Source organism: Kazachstania africana, chromosome 3 (genome assembly GCF_000304475.1).
Source record: "Kazachstania africana CBS 2517 chromosome 3, complete genome".
Lineage (NCBI taxonomy): Eukaryota > Fungi > Ascomycota > Saccharomycetes > Saccharomycetales > Saccharomycetaceae > Kazachstania > Kazachstania africana.
In genome coordinates, this window is record NC_018942.1 from 117875 (window position 1) to 132934 (window position 15060).

Here is a 15060-nt window from a genome sequence, read left to right on the forward strand (position 1 = left end):
ACCGACAAGGATGACATATCGCAATTACAATAAATTTAGACCAAAGTCTGAATATATACATTGATTCAAATGTGTCCATGTATTACTCCTAGGGGCGTTTTATTGCTTCTCAAATTCAGGCTACAAAAAGTTGCTTAAATAATGCCTTAGGCCTTTGAAATAATTAAACATGGAGTAGTGCAAGTAAAAAAATCACTCACAACAGCATTGATTTCTGGGATATCTAAATGTTAGAAATTCAGACATTGCGACAGACTAGACACGAGAGACTTGATTGGTCAAAAGTCTAGTCCTAATATTCTGATTCTGACATATGATGCCCGTTTTACAACAGCAAAACAGCACTTTATAACATAACAGCATTATCCAACAGTCCAATGTTGTAGTATGTGAGCTATATGGTACTATTTCGGTTGTTTATCCTTGTTGTTATTATTGATAATGTGAGATGGAAATGTACATAGCGCAACTGAAATTTTTATATCGATAAAAATCATGCAAGATTTGATCAGGAACAGAAGCATGCTCAGATGGAGATGCGATAACAACACACTTTTCAAACGAAGTATAAGGACATTAAAGACAAATTCGAGCCATATTTATTCTCTCAAAGCTGCGGAATGTCAAATTGAGTTTCTTTCGCACATTACAAAATGGGATGCGATACTGAACTCTATTTCCAACAGCAAGTCACTCTTATATGCAAACAAGTATGACACTAAGCCACGTGTATTCTCTTCTGATGATCATACTCAATTGACTTTTCTGATAAAACGACATTTAGATTCGTTGCTGTTCTCCCAAGACAAGTTGGGCAGGATTGGGCTGAACTTATTTCTGGATATATTCCAAGACCGACTTACTACTCCACTGGCTACTACATTATTGGCGAGTTTACTAGGCCAAATCCGCTTAAATTTTCATTTTGATACAATTCAAGCTGTCATAACTGGGCTGGAGCACGTAAGAATCTTTTTAGCTAATAATAGAGTCTTTATTGATAGTCCGAAGGCAATTGGTGAATTTATCGATAATCTTGGAATTGATCCGGAAAGCCATGAAATTACCAGTAAAGTATTGAAGGAGATAGACTATAAACTTTCTACCGATGATATAGTGCGGGCTGCGAGAGGCACACATAGGTACGACGTAGTTGATGTTTCTAAAGGTTGGAAATGGACCTCGGGTATACCAGAAACAGATGAGAAATACTTGAGATCTATATTTATTAAGAACAATAAATTTGTATCAATTAATGGCGGTGCTCTCGTCCTTATTTACGATGGTGATTTAATTGAAACAAGAGGCATATCACCAACATTAGATTACATGAATAATGAAGGAAGGTCACTGGTACTGATTGTTACTGGGACCTGTGAAAAGGATGCATTGAACATGATAGCAATAAACAATAACAAAAACAAGAGAAAGGGGAAGAATGTGAAGACCGTCTTGCTGAAATATAACTCAGTTGAGAATGGAAACCTTAGTATACAAGAAAATTTTGACCTATTAGAATTTCTAAGCTTACCAAATGGAGTAGGCAGTATTTACTCTCCAAAATTTTCCGATAATATTCCTAGTAGCAGGTGCGCCAATCAGTACTATGGAACGTTGGAATCTTTGAAGGCAACAATTGGAGAAGCTTTTTTATATAATTCCAATGGACTTTCTGAGGTGAACACTAGCAGTCCCTGTTTGAAAAAAAGGGTGACTATAAATGTGGGGGGAGAAACTATGGCTGGAATTGATGACAGAAGGAATATGTATGATAACCTATTTAACAATCTTCTCTGTCATGGATTATCGGAAGGTTTTATACCTAGTTATGGAATATCCCTAGTTAAAAGCATTCCATATTTAAGACGGAAGGTCATCACATCTTCCTTAAGCATGAATGAAAGACTTGGCTACGACATTCTTTTGTCAGCCTTAACGTCACCAATGGAAAGGGCCTTGATGGGCGAATTTTATTACAGAAAACATGAGGCAACCGCCGCAATAATCAAAACCATGGAAAACACCAAATTTACTGATGCATATCTCACAGTAACTTGTGCACGTCCACAAAATGTCCTCAGAGGTGCTAAAATGGAACCGTGGAACAAAGTTGATGACACTCTAAGAAACATTATCAATTTCATCAAGGTCATTACCAGTTGTGGCAACGTAATAGCCAAGACATTTGAAAAACCAAGGCGACAGTAACTCATAGTATAGTATATAAAGGTCCCAAGCATGTAAATAATATAGAATAATTGCTTTATCTGAATGTTTCTCTCGTATTTTGAGGCTCGATGAGATACTCGTTTTCGCTTGTAAATCTTTCACATTCAAATAAGCGAGAGCGCCCCGATGGCGCAATACATTTTCAGGTTTCGAATATTGGACCTTTGAGAACTTATAAATAGTGACCGTAAACCTCCCTCAACTGTTATTAATTCTTACTCTTCTTCGACAACAAATCGGATAAGTTACCTCAAGTTACGTCAGGAAGAGTCTTTGAGGTTGAACTTGCAAAGCATTTGTAGAAAAAGCATAATCTAATAGCGCACTAATCACATAACAAAGGGGAGAGTATGGCACATGCATCGAGTAATTCCTGGCTCATTTACAATGTCAAAAAAGTAGTTGTTCCATTAATTTCTATACTGGTCTTCGTGGAAGATATATTCGTGTTATTACTTTGTCAGTTGTATATCACACATTTTATACCAAAGGACACACCAAGGTTTCAAAATGCATTGGATCAAACTAAAAAAGCATTCATTTGTATCTTGATTACTATATGGCATGTAGTAGCTCCATCCAAAGTTAGGATAACTACAGATAACAAAACCATTCCAAAAGGGACTTTTTTCATCGATTTGAAGAAGAATAAATTCTCTTCAAATATTAAACCAAATTCAGTGACTATCGCAAATCATCAAATTTACACTGATTGGGTCTTCCTTTGGTGGTTGGCATATACTTCAAATCTGGCAGGTAGGGTCTATATCATGCTAAAAAAGTCCCTACAAAGCATTCCAGTTTTGGGTTATGGTATGACAAACTTTAAATTCATCTTTATGAATAGAAAATGGGCTGCTGATCGTGTGCATTTGATCAACAGCTTGAGAGAATTAGATGCAGATGCAAGAGGAACTGGTTCTTTGACTGGATCAAGACCTGTCAGCGTCGATGATAATGGTTTGATCAACTGGAATACTACGATCCAACCAAGTGCTGAAATAAAGCAATCGAAAAAAGGTACATCATGCTGGCCATACAATTTAATTTTGTTCCCAGAAGGTACTAATCATACTGCTAATACCTTGAGTAAAAGTATTATTTTCGCCGAAAAAGCTAATAGAAAACCTCTGAAAAATGTCCTGTTACCACATTCTACTGGTTTGAGATTCTGTTTGAGAAATTTGAAACCAAGTTTGGATATCCTTTATGACGTTACAATTGCATATTCTGGAATTGACAAAGAGACAAAATTTGCTGCTGATGCATATGGCTTAGGTAGCATCTTTTTAGAAGGTAAATACCCCTCCATCGTAGATATCTATATCAGAGCTTTTGAAATAGAGAACATTCCTATCGATGATGAGGATCAGTTCGTTGATTGGATCTACAATGTATGGAAAGAAAAGGATGAGTTGCTGGAAAATTATCATAAGAATGGCAACTCCTTCGGTTTGGATCCAGAGTTGAATTACAGTACGATGGATGGTTTTAGTGTGTCTAATTGGGAATTCTTTTTAGTTCTAGCGTTCCCACTTGCTTCCACACTCTTTTTATTGAAATATATTTTGTCCCTCTTATTTTAGACAGCATATTTTTTTATACTGGCATGTTATCATGTGTTCATAAGTAATGAAGCTATATATATATATATATTAACTAATGCAGAGCTTTGAGTTTTATAAAAATCAATGATTATTTGGTGGTATCTTTTTCATGTATATATGTCTGGTAAGGCCCTATAATTTGTATGTCCCCTCTTGAATTCCTTTCCAATCTTCACCTGTTAATTTTCTATACTCTTTATAATCACGTAACCAATAAATGTCATCTTTGCCATCTTCTCCAGCAGGTAACTTCTGGGTTCTATACAATTTCTTTAATACTTTATGATTGTCAGTCATTTTAATTTCATCTACAAATCTAACAAAAATTGGTAGAGCATATTTTGGTAATACTTTATGCAACTCAATCAAGGTGTTATTTAATAAGTTAATCTTCTCGCTAGCTCCCATACTTTCATCCTTCAACCTAATAATTGCATACCCGCATCTACCCTCATATTTTGGTAGCTTGAGGCCAACAACAGATACTTGCATAATTTCCGATTCATTCGTTGAGATGACTTGATCTTCTACTTCTGTGGTGGAAACATTTTCAGATTTCCAGCGGAATGTATCACCGGTTCTATCAAGGAAATACCATTGACCAAATTCATCGGATTTCAAAAGATCACCACATCGGTACCAAGCGTCCTCTTTTCTAAAGACATTTCTTATAACCTTTGATTTAGTTTCTTTCTCATTACCTAGATAGCCTTGGAAGGAAGTTTCAGGCTTCTTTGGAAAGAAAATCCGCATTAATAACTCACCAGGTTCACCTACAGCAGGTTCCTCGCAGAAGCCCTTGGTATTTCTGTAGATCAATGTATCGTCTTCCGGATTGACCTTTACTAGGGTTTGTTGGAGGGCCAAGAACCAATTGATAATAGTACCGTAGCTTCTGCAAGCGCCAACACCAAAATCACCCCTTTGATAAGTAGTTGTTGCAAAAGGTGCCTCAGTTGCAGCATAAAACTCACCAATGACCTCAATATTAAATCTCTTTCTGAATTGTTGCCATATGTCTGGCCTTAAGCCATTACCGTATGCAACCTTGACATTATGAGTAGAGTCGTATTCAGAAATTGGCGAATGTAACAGGTATCTACAAACTTCTCCAACGTATTCCACATGTGTTGCTTCTGTTAAGGATGCTTGCTTCCAGAAGTTTCTAGCAGAAAACTTGTTTGCAATTGAAATACAACCACCTTTTGAAATAATTGCACAAGCACCTAACAAGGCTGCTGTGGAATGAAATAATGGCATGGCAGTAAAGACATTCGATTTATCGTTCATATGTGTTACATGACCAAAGAGCTGACACCCTATGCTTGACTTTCTCCATGACATAATGGCAGATTTTGGTAGACCTGTAGTACCAGAGGTATATATCAACATTGAAGGTTGGAAATCTGTCAAGTCGGCTGGCGATCTTTCTTCTGTTGTCTGTAAAAACTGAGGAGACTCTGTGTCTAAAAGCATATTCATAAGTTCTTGTTCTTCGAAGAAATTTAGTTTAATATCAGGTAGAGTTTGATTGATTTCAACCTCGGTATCTTTCACCGGTTGGGATGATTCCAGGTCGATAAAGACCTGTTTTATATTAGAGATTTCTAATGAATGTACTAATGGTTTTCCTTTTGTATTATAGTTCAGGAATGCAGGAATTGCTCCAATATTCCATAAAGCAAACCAGATAAACATGAACATGGGCTTATTGGTACAATGGATGGCAATGTGGTCATTCGGATTAACGTCATAAGTATTGTATAAAATGTAAGACAATCTCAATACGATGTCATAGAATTCTTGGTAAGTGTAAGATTCCAAGTTAAAGTTATCTTTTGATCCGGGGATAGGTCTAACATAACGAATAGCTAGATTGCTGCCATTCTTTAACACTTCATTTTCAAATAAGTACCAGTTCTGGAACCTATGTCTGTTTAATGCCCAGATATACGAGAATATAGCCTCGAAAAAATATGGTATGATATATAAATCTTCACTAATCCTGTGTTTCTCGTTCAATCTATGGAAAAAATCACCACATGACCACGATATTAGTTTCGTAATAGGAAATAGGATTATTCGAAGTATTCTGAATAATAATAGCAGAACCCGGGTTATGATGAATCCCAAAATGCTCAGGATGGATTTCATATTACGTCTCAGGTTTCGTTCTTCTTCAATCACCCTTAGATAAAGAGCATTCGAACAGTATGATATATATATTTTATATGAATCTGATAAAATTTCTCGGAACGTCACTGAGATGAAGGAACGACGAAAGTTGAAAAATGACAGTAATTAAAAGAGTAGTGTTCTTTAAATGTAATAGCTATATTTTATATAAAATGTTCTTGATGATATTGGTATTTTACTCCTTTTATGAGAGAAGATTTTTGAATGTATATAATTTTTTTTTATTTTATTTCTTAATTGTAGAGCCGCCTTATCTCTTTGAATGGTATGAGGAGTTCTCAGATGAAGAGTAGTAATGATTTTGCATGTATGGTCTTGAGATATTGTCGGCACCCAAGTGGAAATTTCTATTTGTAGCATTGTTCAAAATTTCCTCATCTTTTGATGCAGATGTTCTTTCTCTGATGTATAGTGACCAAAAAATGACGCAGATAACTAAGTAAAATGAAAAACTGAACCAACTCATCGTACCGGATTTCTTGCCTCTATAAGTGTCAATAATATCCATACTTGCTGCAGGGACAAATTCGTAACTTGCTCTGATACCAACATGTGTATACATAGCCCCCATTCCCCAGAGCAGTACTATAACAGAACTTAATAGTAGTAGGAATTTGTCTACTTGGAATTTCATAGGAACGCCAGGTAATATGACATAAACGATTAGTAAAAACATAATAAGAGTCAAGATAATTGTTGCAATTAGGACATAGGGATGGAGTACCTTCACCACAGTTAATTCTGCTATTTGAAGAATGTTCAATGTAGACTGATCACTTGTTGAATTTTCGGAAGATGACGATTGGGAAAATTTAATTTGTAAATCTGAATATAATGAGGTATTTGTTAGATTTTTTCTTGCGTAGCAATAGGTGCTTAATGCCTGTCCTTGTAAATCGTAGTTTGATGGCACATTACTGACACATACACCCATATAACCAGTTCTGATTTGAATCTTTTCCAAACCCGAAGTCTTATTCGAAGTAGCAAATGACTCTTTAATGATTGAGTACATTGGCGAATCAGAATTGAATTCGTAACGGACTAGAAATGTGTCATCATTAGATGTGTTGTAGCAACCTATCAAAAGAAAAACTGTCAAAAAGACAGTAATAAAATTAAAAATTAATGCCATAAATCTTGGGGAGTTTTTGAAAAAAGACCATGTACTTTTGATACCTAACATTGTTGAACTAGTTTTTATGTGGTTGTCTTTCCTTGCCTTCTTTAAACCTCTCAAAACGCATCTTCATAAATTTAAAAGATATTTTATCATTTATATATGGCATTTCAACATACCAACATTCCTGAATGTGTAACACTTACGAAACAAGCGTGAATAGTATTTTATACAATCGTTTTTCTTTTCACTGTCGTTATAAGCTCATTCAGTTAAACAAAATTGATACCAGTATGAAACAAAGTTTCAGAATGTTCAAATGAAAAAAAAAGAGGATCATAAAAAAAGTATGAATATATATGTTTATACATGGATTTTCTTGGAGTTTACGGTTATATTTCCATCATTATGCGTTTAGTCTAACGAGGAAGCACCTGTAATAATGTCGACCAGTTCATTAGTGATGACGGCTTGTCTTGTTCTGTTGTATAGAATAGAATATTTACTGATCATGTCGAGCGCATTCTTTGAAGCGTTATCCATAGCATTTCTTCTAGCGGTAATTTCTGCGGCATAACCATTTGCCATAGCCGTTAGCAATTGATTTGTTAAAGTGTATTCGAATAGATCAATTGGTACGTCAGAATCATTTTCAATTTCAAATTTGTTGAAAGAAGGTGATTTTTCAATGATTTCGGGATTATAGATCGGTTTTGATGTAGATTGGAATGAAAGTGAGCTTATCGGGTCATTATAATATATTGAAATTTTGTCATATGATTCTGATGGATTCAATTCTTGTATCAATTTATCTGAAATTAAGGAAGCCTCGAAAAATGTGGGAGCATCTTTACCTATTCCATTGAAAGACAGTTTAAGTTGATGTGGATGACTCCTTAACAATTGCATCTTGACCTTATCGCCAATGGTAACGACATCGATGTCCGACAAACGGTCCTTATTTTCATATAGATAGAACCTGACAGTTCTGGAAAGAGATGAATGGATTGAACCGCATAGCCCTTTATCCGAAGTGACTGCAATAATCAATTCTTTCATGTGATTAATGTCGTTATTCTCGAGCTTCGCAGTTTCAGCATTTTTGTAAAATGCTAAATCAGTTTCATCAACTTTTTTGGCCGTTCTTTTAGCCTTTTCAGCCTTACTTAGTCTGGTAGAAGCAACAATCTTCATGGTCTTTGTGATTTTTTCGATATTTTTAATTGATTTCAAACGTGTTTCAACTTCTTTCAAGGTTGCATAGTTCCTAGAGAACGGGGCTAATCTACCGGATGATATGCGCAAGAAATGAGCGCTATTGACAGCAGCAGTCCTTGAAAACATGATAGATCGGAATAGAAGAAACTCTATTTTTATGGATTTAAGTCAAAATGGATTTTATTTCAGTCTTCTCTTCATGAATTGTACGATGGCTCCTCCTATCGTTTTTTTATCCTTTCTTACTTGCAATCCCAATTTGAGACAAAAATGATAAATTTCCATTGGCTGCCATCTCTAAGCACGCCCGCGTTGAAAGAAAAATACATTTTTGAAATTCCTTGAAAATTTGGAAAGCCCACAGGGTATCCTGTGTAACCCGGTCTTCCAATCTAGAATTAAGTTGTTTGACTTTTTTTACACACCAAAGACACCTACAACAAAACCAGTGCACCATTTGTCCAACTGATTAAATTTGGGATTTCACAATATATTCGAATATTAGTGAACACTTTTCATGGACGCAACTTTATCCATATTGAAGAATCCCACACTATAAAAATGTAGTTTTCGTTACTATTTGTTCTTAATATTATATACTATATTTATGGGAAAAATAACAGTAACCATGTGGAGATCCATCACTGTGTTAATTTCGGTAGTCACATTAGCCGCAGCCCAGTCCTTTAACTACTTGAGTCAGCTTGGACTTAACCGTTGACTAACATCACAGACATCAATGCACGAGCATACAACTTCCTTAAGTGTTGTGAAGTCAACGGCTTTTCGAACGCTACTGCAGTCATAACGGACGCAGAGAATACTCTAGCATTAGTGGCCAATGCCACCACTACCAATACCACACGTGCGGGACAGGTTTATGACTACTGTGCGATTAAATACGGCCTTAGCCTTAGAACTATGTTAGCCGTTAGAGCACAGTACCACGTAGAAGATCAATACTGGTCGACTGTAGGGGAGCTACTCGCGGGAGAAATAGACCTCCCAAGCCTAGTCGATAACCCTGCCGTTACTAGCCAAACATCGATCACTGAATTGGAAACAGCCCTTCAACGTAGAGCCACTGGCCACGACGGGGCATACTATGAAGTGTTTCCGTCAGATTACAACAATTGCGGGAGCCCTGACCTGGTCACCACTTATACTGACGTGTGTGAGGGGTCTAACAGCGCGTTCAAAGCATATCAAGCTCGTAACACTAATGACAAAGCCATGGTCTTTATTACTTGGCCCCATCACAGGTGCGAGAAAGGGGATTATGAGCGTCACGCCATCCTCCTCCATGAAATGATAGCCTGCACTAAACGCACAACATACTCCTGGTATGGATCTCTCCAAGATGATGTTTGCTATCTTGACCCGTCGGGTAGTGAGTGCGTCGAAGCATATGTAGATACGTGGTCCCCATCGGCAATGGCAAATGCCGACTACGTAGGCCCGTACTGGGCAGTGTGGGGTTCCAATCTGAGCTAGCCTTTGAAGCACGGGCCGGCAACCAACTGTAATACGGATCCTGAAGGCGCTGTATCTATAGATGATTCGATATGATAGCGTGCTCCAATGCTTAGGTCAATGTGAATATTAAAAAGAAAAATAATAAAATAATACAAAATATAAACACATAAATTATTATAAAAAATTAAAGTATACTACATAAATATAGTATATAATATTAAGAACAAATAGTAACGAAAACTACATTTTTATAGTGTAGGATTCTTCAATATGGATAAAGTTGCGTCCATGAAAAGTGTTCACTAATATTCGAATATATTGTGAAATCCCAAATTTAATCAGTTGGACAAATGGTGCACTGGTTCTGTTGTGGATGTCTTTGGTGTGTAAAAAAAGTCAAACAACTTGTAGCTCGAATGTTCCAGTTTATGTTACAGCAAAAATTATTGTAAGTTCAATACGGTAACAAGACAGATAATACAGAGAGAATATGACACGACTTGTGTATATTCTAATTCAGGGACAGAGAGCTTGGAAATCGATCTGATCGTATAACTATAGCTGAAAGAGTATCAAAAAGTCTGTCCTCTTTTAATATATAAAATTATAAAGTAAGATAAAAGATTAAGAACAAATATGACGAAGAATTCCTTTTTATAGTGTGGAATCCTTCAAGATGACAAAAGTTGCGTCTATGAAAAGTTTTCACTAATATTCAACCAAATTCGATAATATGAAATATTTAATTGAATTTAATAAATTGAACAGCGGGCGTCTAGGTTTTGATTCTGGGAAAGTAGTCACACGAATTTAGAGCTATGTTACAACAAAGATACGGTTTCTTACGCAGGTGTTTTAGTCGTAAAATCCAACGTTGCCATCGTTGGGCCCCCGGCTCGAGTCCGGGCCTCCGCATCTTTTCACAACGAATTTTTTTTTCAATAATCCAAAGCTCTTGGTTCCCTGAAGAGCCCGAGCGTTCTTCACTGCCCGTATATGAGACTATCCCTTGTTACGCTGCAAGATTATAATGTTTGAACGACAATAGGGCTAGATAATGTGGGAACTTCGCCTTTTTGAGCAAAATTCTTTCATTCTATAGCAGAACTTAAGTTGTTCGAGGATTTCTCTTCCAGATTAGAGAGACCGTCTATAAGTTGGAGAGTTATAGACAGCCAATGATACTGGTTGAACAATTTGGTCTTTTTATGTGAAAAGAGTGGAAAGTACTAATGGGATGTAGTTTTTCTTGCATTTTTCTTCTCCTTTTCAGTGATGAAAAGATAGTAAAAATTCCGATTTAGGGCGGGTAATATATTCGTCTAGTAATGACCTGTAAGCTTCTTTTTGTTTAGGGTTTTTCAAGTGTAGGATGAGCCCAAAACGTTTCTTCACCTTCCCATATAAGGGGGTTCAGCAACGTTATCTCATGGCATATGGTACAGGGTCTCCCATTGTTTTATGGGTCTTATCTCTGGTTATGAGGAAAATCAGTTCTAGCTGTTCCACATATAACCCATGCATCCCGGAGAGAACTTTGTATAAAATCTTGTCGAAAATGGACACTCTAAGACACAATTTCCATTGTCTTGACGTAACTACGTGGAGCCAGAAAAGCAATTTTGTTTGTTCGACAATAGTGGATAATACAGCTACGATGTCAAGATAAGTAGAGAATGAAGCAGCAGTCTTTCAATTGAGAGATCTTCTGTTATGCTACTTGATGGAAACAGATATTTGTATTATAGGACGTTGCGCTCCTGATTTAGGATATTTTGCCCGTCTAATTGCATGTTTTGTTTTCTATTTTTCAGATATCTAACACCCCAACACTATATACTCTTAATCCATTATTTTTAAAGAAAAGTGTCTCCTTTTATTTGATTGCAATTCGATACTGTCAATTAGTAGAGAAAAAACATGTCATTTACGAGAGTTTCTTAAATTGACGTCTGGAAATCACTAAAAGACATTTTGTATAATCTACCTTCTTCCAACAAAACAGGTTCCTAATTAATTGAATTTGGATCAAGCTTACAAAAGGACTTTCTAAAAAAAAGTCAATGTACATATGCTTGATTTATGGCTTAATTCCGGTAATTAGGATACTCTGACGCATATATTTTAGTTTAGTGGACTGGAATATATGGGAGGGCCGATTTTGAATCTTTTCAGCTTCCTCAATTTGGTGTCAATTGGATGTCTTATTTATGGCACTTTACAATTGAAATATTCCATTTGCTTCATTATCTGATTCTTTTTCATTATGTTTTTAGTGTGGTCTTTCTTTCATTTTGAATCAATTTATTAAAAAAAAACCAAAGAAAACCCATTTACTGTTGAAACTATTGTCTGCAGTCCAAACACAATTAACTCATTTTCTGTAGTCCTTTGAAAAGACAAGAATTTTTTGGACCAGAAAGAAGATTTTTATTGCAAATTTTGGAAAAAGTTTAGACGAATTTTTTCTTAATAAAAATTAATACAATATCCTTGATCTCATGCTTTTTTTTTGAGACTCTTTTCTTTAATGTGGGATGTATTTTCTTTTGAATGGATTGGTATGTTCTTTCTACAATGTTTATTTCTATGTCTTTTCAACACAAATTTTTGGAACTTTTCATCATTTTGAATTAATTTCAAAATGGTACTCTTCTACCACACGGCATCCGTATATATCCCACTTGAGACACACCCATTTTACTAACAAAGTAGTCATTTATTCGTTTCTTGTCACTGACTAACTCTTTTTTTCAGAGACCCATGAAAAAAATCACGGGACCTCCTATTGTACGTGAAAAAGACTCATAGTTAGTATTTTCACTTATATATTACATAAACGTAGCTAATATTTGTTGAGCAAACATTGAAATACTAGATACGAAGAGAGGTACTGTAGTATTATGCCAGGTAAATCAGAAAAGACAGAAACACCATTAATTTTTGCACCAGAGACATTTCAATACGATAAGTTGTCATTGTCAGAGGAGCAACTAGAAAAGGACCCAATCGACCAATTCACTAAGTGGTTCAACGACGCAAGAGATGATCCTACAGAAGCGCTACCAGAAGCGATCACATTTTCCTCCGCAGAGTTACCATCTGGTAGAGTCTCGTCTCGTGTGTTATTGTTCAAAGAATTAGATCACCGTGGTTTCACCATATACTCCAATTGGGGTACCTCTGCAAAGGCAAACGATATAAAAACGAATCCAAATGCTGCTATCAATTTCTTTTGGAGGAATTTGCAGAGACAAGTTCGTGTAGAGGGCTTTACAGAGTTTGTAAATCGTGAGACTTCTGAAAGATATTTCAAGACAAGACCAAGGGGCTCTAAGATCGGTGCATGGTCTTCCCCACAATCTCAAACTATTAAAAACAGAAAGGAACTTGAAGAATTGGTCGAAGCAAATGCTAAAAGGTTCGAAAATGTTGAAGAAGTCCCTTGTCCTGAATACTGGGGTGGATTAAGACTCGTTCCTTTAGAAATCGAATTCTGGCAAGGTAGGCCAAGCCGTCTCCATGATCGTTTCGTCTACAGAAGGAAATCTGCTGAAGATCCTTGGGAAGTGATTAGATTAGCTCCATGATATGAACTCTCGTCAAATTGATATAATTGACCTATACGTCTATACATAATTTTCATTTCTTTTTAGTATGCTAACGTAATTTTCCTTTTCTTTTTCTCATCGGGAAACGTTGATCCAATTTTTTCTCAATATTAATGGAAAAATTTTAAACTCATCTTGAAATTTTAGTTCTTTTCAAGCCATAAGATCTAAAGAAAGCTTCAATTATCCGTAGCATATACATCCTATAACCATGTCTAAGACTACCCGTGATGAATCAGCTACTGATAAAAAAGAATTGAATCAATTCGAACAACATTATTTCACCTCCTATGACCATTACGGTATTCACGAAGAAATGTTACAGGATACCGTCCGTACTTTATCCTACAGAAATGCCATTATGCAAAACAAAGATATGTTCAAGGATAAGGTTGTCTTAGATGTTGGTTGTGGTACTGGTATTTTGTCAATGTTTGCAGCTAAGCATGGTGCCAAACATGTCATCGGTGTTGACATGTCAAGCATTATTGAAATGGCTCGAAAAATTGTTGACTTAAATGGGTTCTCTGATAAAATTACCTTATTACGTGGTAAATTAGAAGATGTCGTTTTACCTTTCCCAAAAGTTGATATAATTATATCTGAATGGATGGGTTACTTCTTACTTTATGAATCTATGTTAGACACCGTTTTATATGCAAGAGATAAATATTTAGTGGAAGGTGGTTTGATCTTTCCAGATAAATGTTCAATTCATATTGCTGGTTTGGAAGACTCTGAATATAAAAGTGAAAAATTAAGTTACTGGCAAGATGTTTACGGTTTTGATTACACTCCTTTTGTTCCAATCGTAAAGGAAGAACCTATCGTTGATACTGTCGATAACAATGCAATCAACACTACAAAGTGTAAAATGATTGAATTCGATTTGAATACTGTCAAACTATCGGATCTTGATTTCAAAGTTCCATTCGAAGTTGAAGTTAAGAGACAAGACTGGATTAACGGTGTCATTTGTTGGTTCGATATTGTTTTCCCAGCCCCAAAGGGTAAAAAACCAATAGAATTCTCAACAGGTGCTCATGCTCCATACACACATTGGAAACAAACTGTTTTCTATTTAGAAGATGATTTAGAATGTGAAAAGGGTGATATCTTAAGGGGTGAATTGACATGTTCACCAAATAAGAGAAATAACAGAGATCTAGACGTTAAAATTTCCTATGAATTCGAAGCTAGAGGCGTCGACGCAAAAGAAAGATCGAGAAAAAATGAAAACGTCTATTTGATGCATTGAATTAAGCTTGTATTATAAGGTTGTATATTAGTACTTAGACTTTTTTTAAAAAATATAATATAATATTATCGTGTCTACACCTCGAACTATGAAGGAGTAGACAGTGGCGGTACTTGATATGTTCTGATGTTTCCTGTAACGAATGTCAGAGATTACAAAAAAAAAAATTAAATTTCCATATGAGTGAAGATGGGATAAAAAATAAATGCTTCCAACCAGAGTCGAACTGATGATCTCTACATTACTAGTGTGGCGCCTTACCAACTTGGCCATAGATGCATAATTTTCGGGAATTTTTTTCCGGAAGTTTTCCATATTCGGTATTCTTCATCTTCGCCTCAGCTC

General features: G+C 35.9%; 8 protein-coding genes and 1 non-coding gene across 9 annotated transcripts; 5 read left to right on the forward strand and 4 right to left on the reverse strand.

The window, feature by feature from the left end:
* Nucleotides 1–522: 522 nt before the first annotated feature.
* On the forward strand, nucleotides 523–2208 carry TCM62 (Tcm62p; the record flags this gene model as incomplete). Its single annotated transcript, XM_003956141.1, has 1 exon — nucleotides 523–2208. One exon carries the CDS (start codon nucleotides 523–525, stop codon nucleotides 2206–2208), a length of 1686 nt encoding a protein of 561 aa, XP_003956190.1.
* A 371-nt stretch (nucleotides 2209–2579) lies between these two features.
* On the forward strand, nucleotides 2580–3815 carry CST26 (putative acyltransferase; the record flags this gene model as incomplete). The annotated part of the gene is made up of 1 exon (XM_003956142.1): nucleotides 2580–3815. One exon carries the CDS (start codon nucleotides 2580–2582, stop codon nucleotides 3813–3815), a length of 1236 nt encoding a protein of 411 aa, XP_003956191.1.
* Nucleotides 3816–3968: 153 nt separating this feature from the next.
* FAT1 (long-chain fatty acid transporter FAT1) lies at nucleotides 3969–5990 on the reverse strand (the record flags this gene model as incomplete). Its single annotated transcript, XM_003956143.1, has 1 exon — nucleotides 3969–5990. The coding sequence occupies one exon, from the start codon at nucleotides 5988–5990 to the stop codon at nucleotides 3969–3971; it is 2022 nt and encodes a 673-aa protein (XP_003956192.1).
* Nucleotides 5991–6282: 292 nt separating this feature from the next.
* FIG1 (Fig1p) lies at nucleotides 6283–7218 on the reverse strand (the record flags this gene model as incomplete). Its single annotated transcript, XM_003956144.1, has 1 exon — nucleotides 6283–7218. The coding sequence occupies one exon, from the start codon at nucleotides 7216–7218 to the stop codon at nucleotides 6283–6285; it is 936 nt and encodes a 311-aa protein (XP_003956193.1).
* A 348-nt stretch (nucleotides 7219–7566) lies between these two features.
* On the reverse strand, nucleotides 7567–8496 carry ATP3 (F1F0 ATP synthase subunit gamma; the record flags this gene model as incomplete). The annotated part of the gene is made up of 1 exon (XM_003956145.1): nucleotides 7567–8496. The coding sequence occupies one exon, from the start codon at nucleotides 8494–8496 to the stop codon at nucleotides 7567–7569; it is 930 nt and encodes a 309-aa protein (XP_003956194.1).
* Nucleotides 8497–9291: 795 nt separating this feature from the next.
* On the forward strand, nucleotides 9292–9864 carry KAFR0C00650 (uncharacterized protein; the record flags this gene model as incomplete). The annotated part of the gene is made up of 1 exon (XM_003956146.1): nucleotides 9292–9864. The coding sequence occupies one exon, from the start codon at nucleotides 9292–9294 to the stop codon at nucleotides 9862–9864; it is 573 nt and encodes a 190-aa protein (XP_003956195.1).
* A 2885-nt stretch (nucleotides 9865–12749) lies between these two features.
* On the forward strand, nucleotides 12750–13436 carry PDX3 (pyridoxamine-phosphate oxidase PDX3; the record flags this gene model as incomplete). The annotated part of the gene is made up of 1 exon (XM_003956147.1): nucleotides 12750–13436. The coding sequence occupies one exon, from the start codon at nucleotides 12750–12752 to the stop codon at nucleotides 13434–13436; it is 687 nt and encodes a 228-aa protein (XP_003956196.1).
* Nucleotides 13437–13668: 232 nt separating this feature from the next.
* Nucleotides 13669–14715, forward strand: HMT1 (protein-arginine omega-N methyltransferase HMT1; the record flags this gene model as incomplete). Its single annotated transcript, XM_003956148.1, has 1 exon — nucleotides 13669–14715. The coding sequence occupies one exon, from the start codon at nucleotides 13669–13671 to the stop codon at nucleotides 14713–14715; it is 1047 nt and encodes a 348-aa protein (XP_003956197.1).
* Nucleotides 14716–14921: 206 nt separating this feature from the next.
* On the reverse strand, nucleotides 14922–14994 carry KAFR0Ctrna12T. The gene has a single exon. It is a non-coding gene; the product is annotated as a tRNA-Thr (tRNA).
* Nucleotides 14995–15060: the final 66 nt, after the last annotated feature.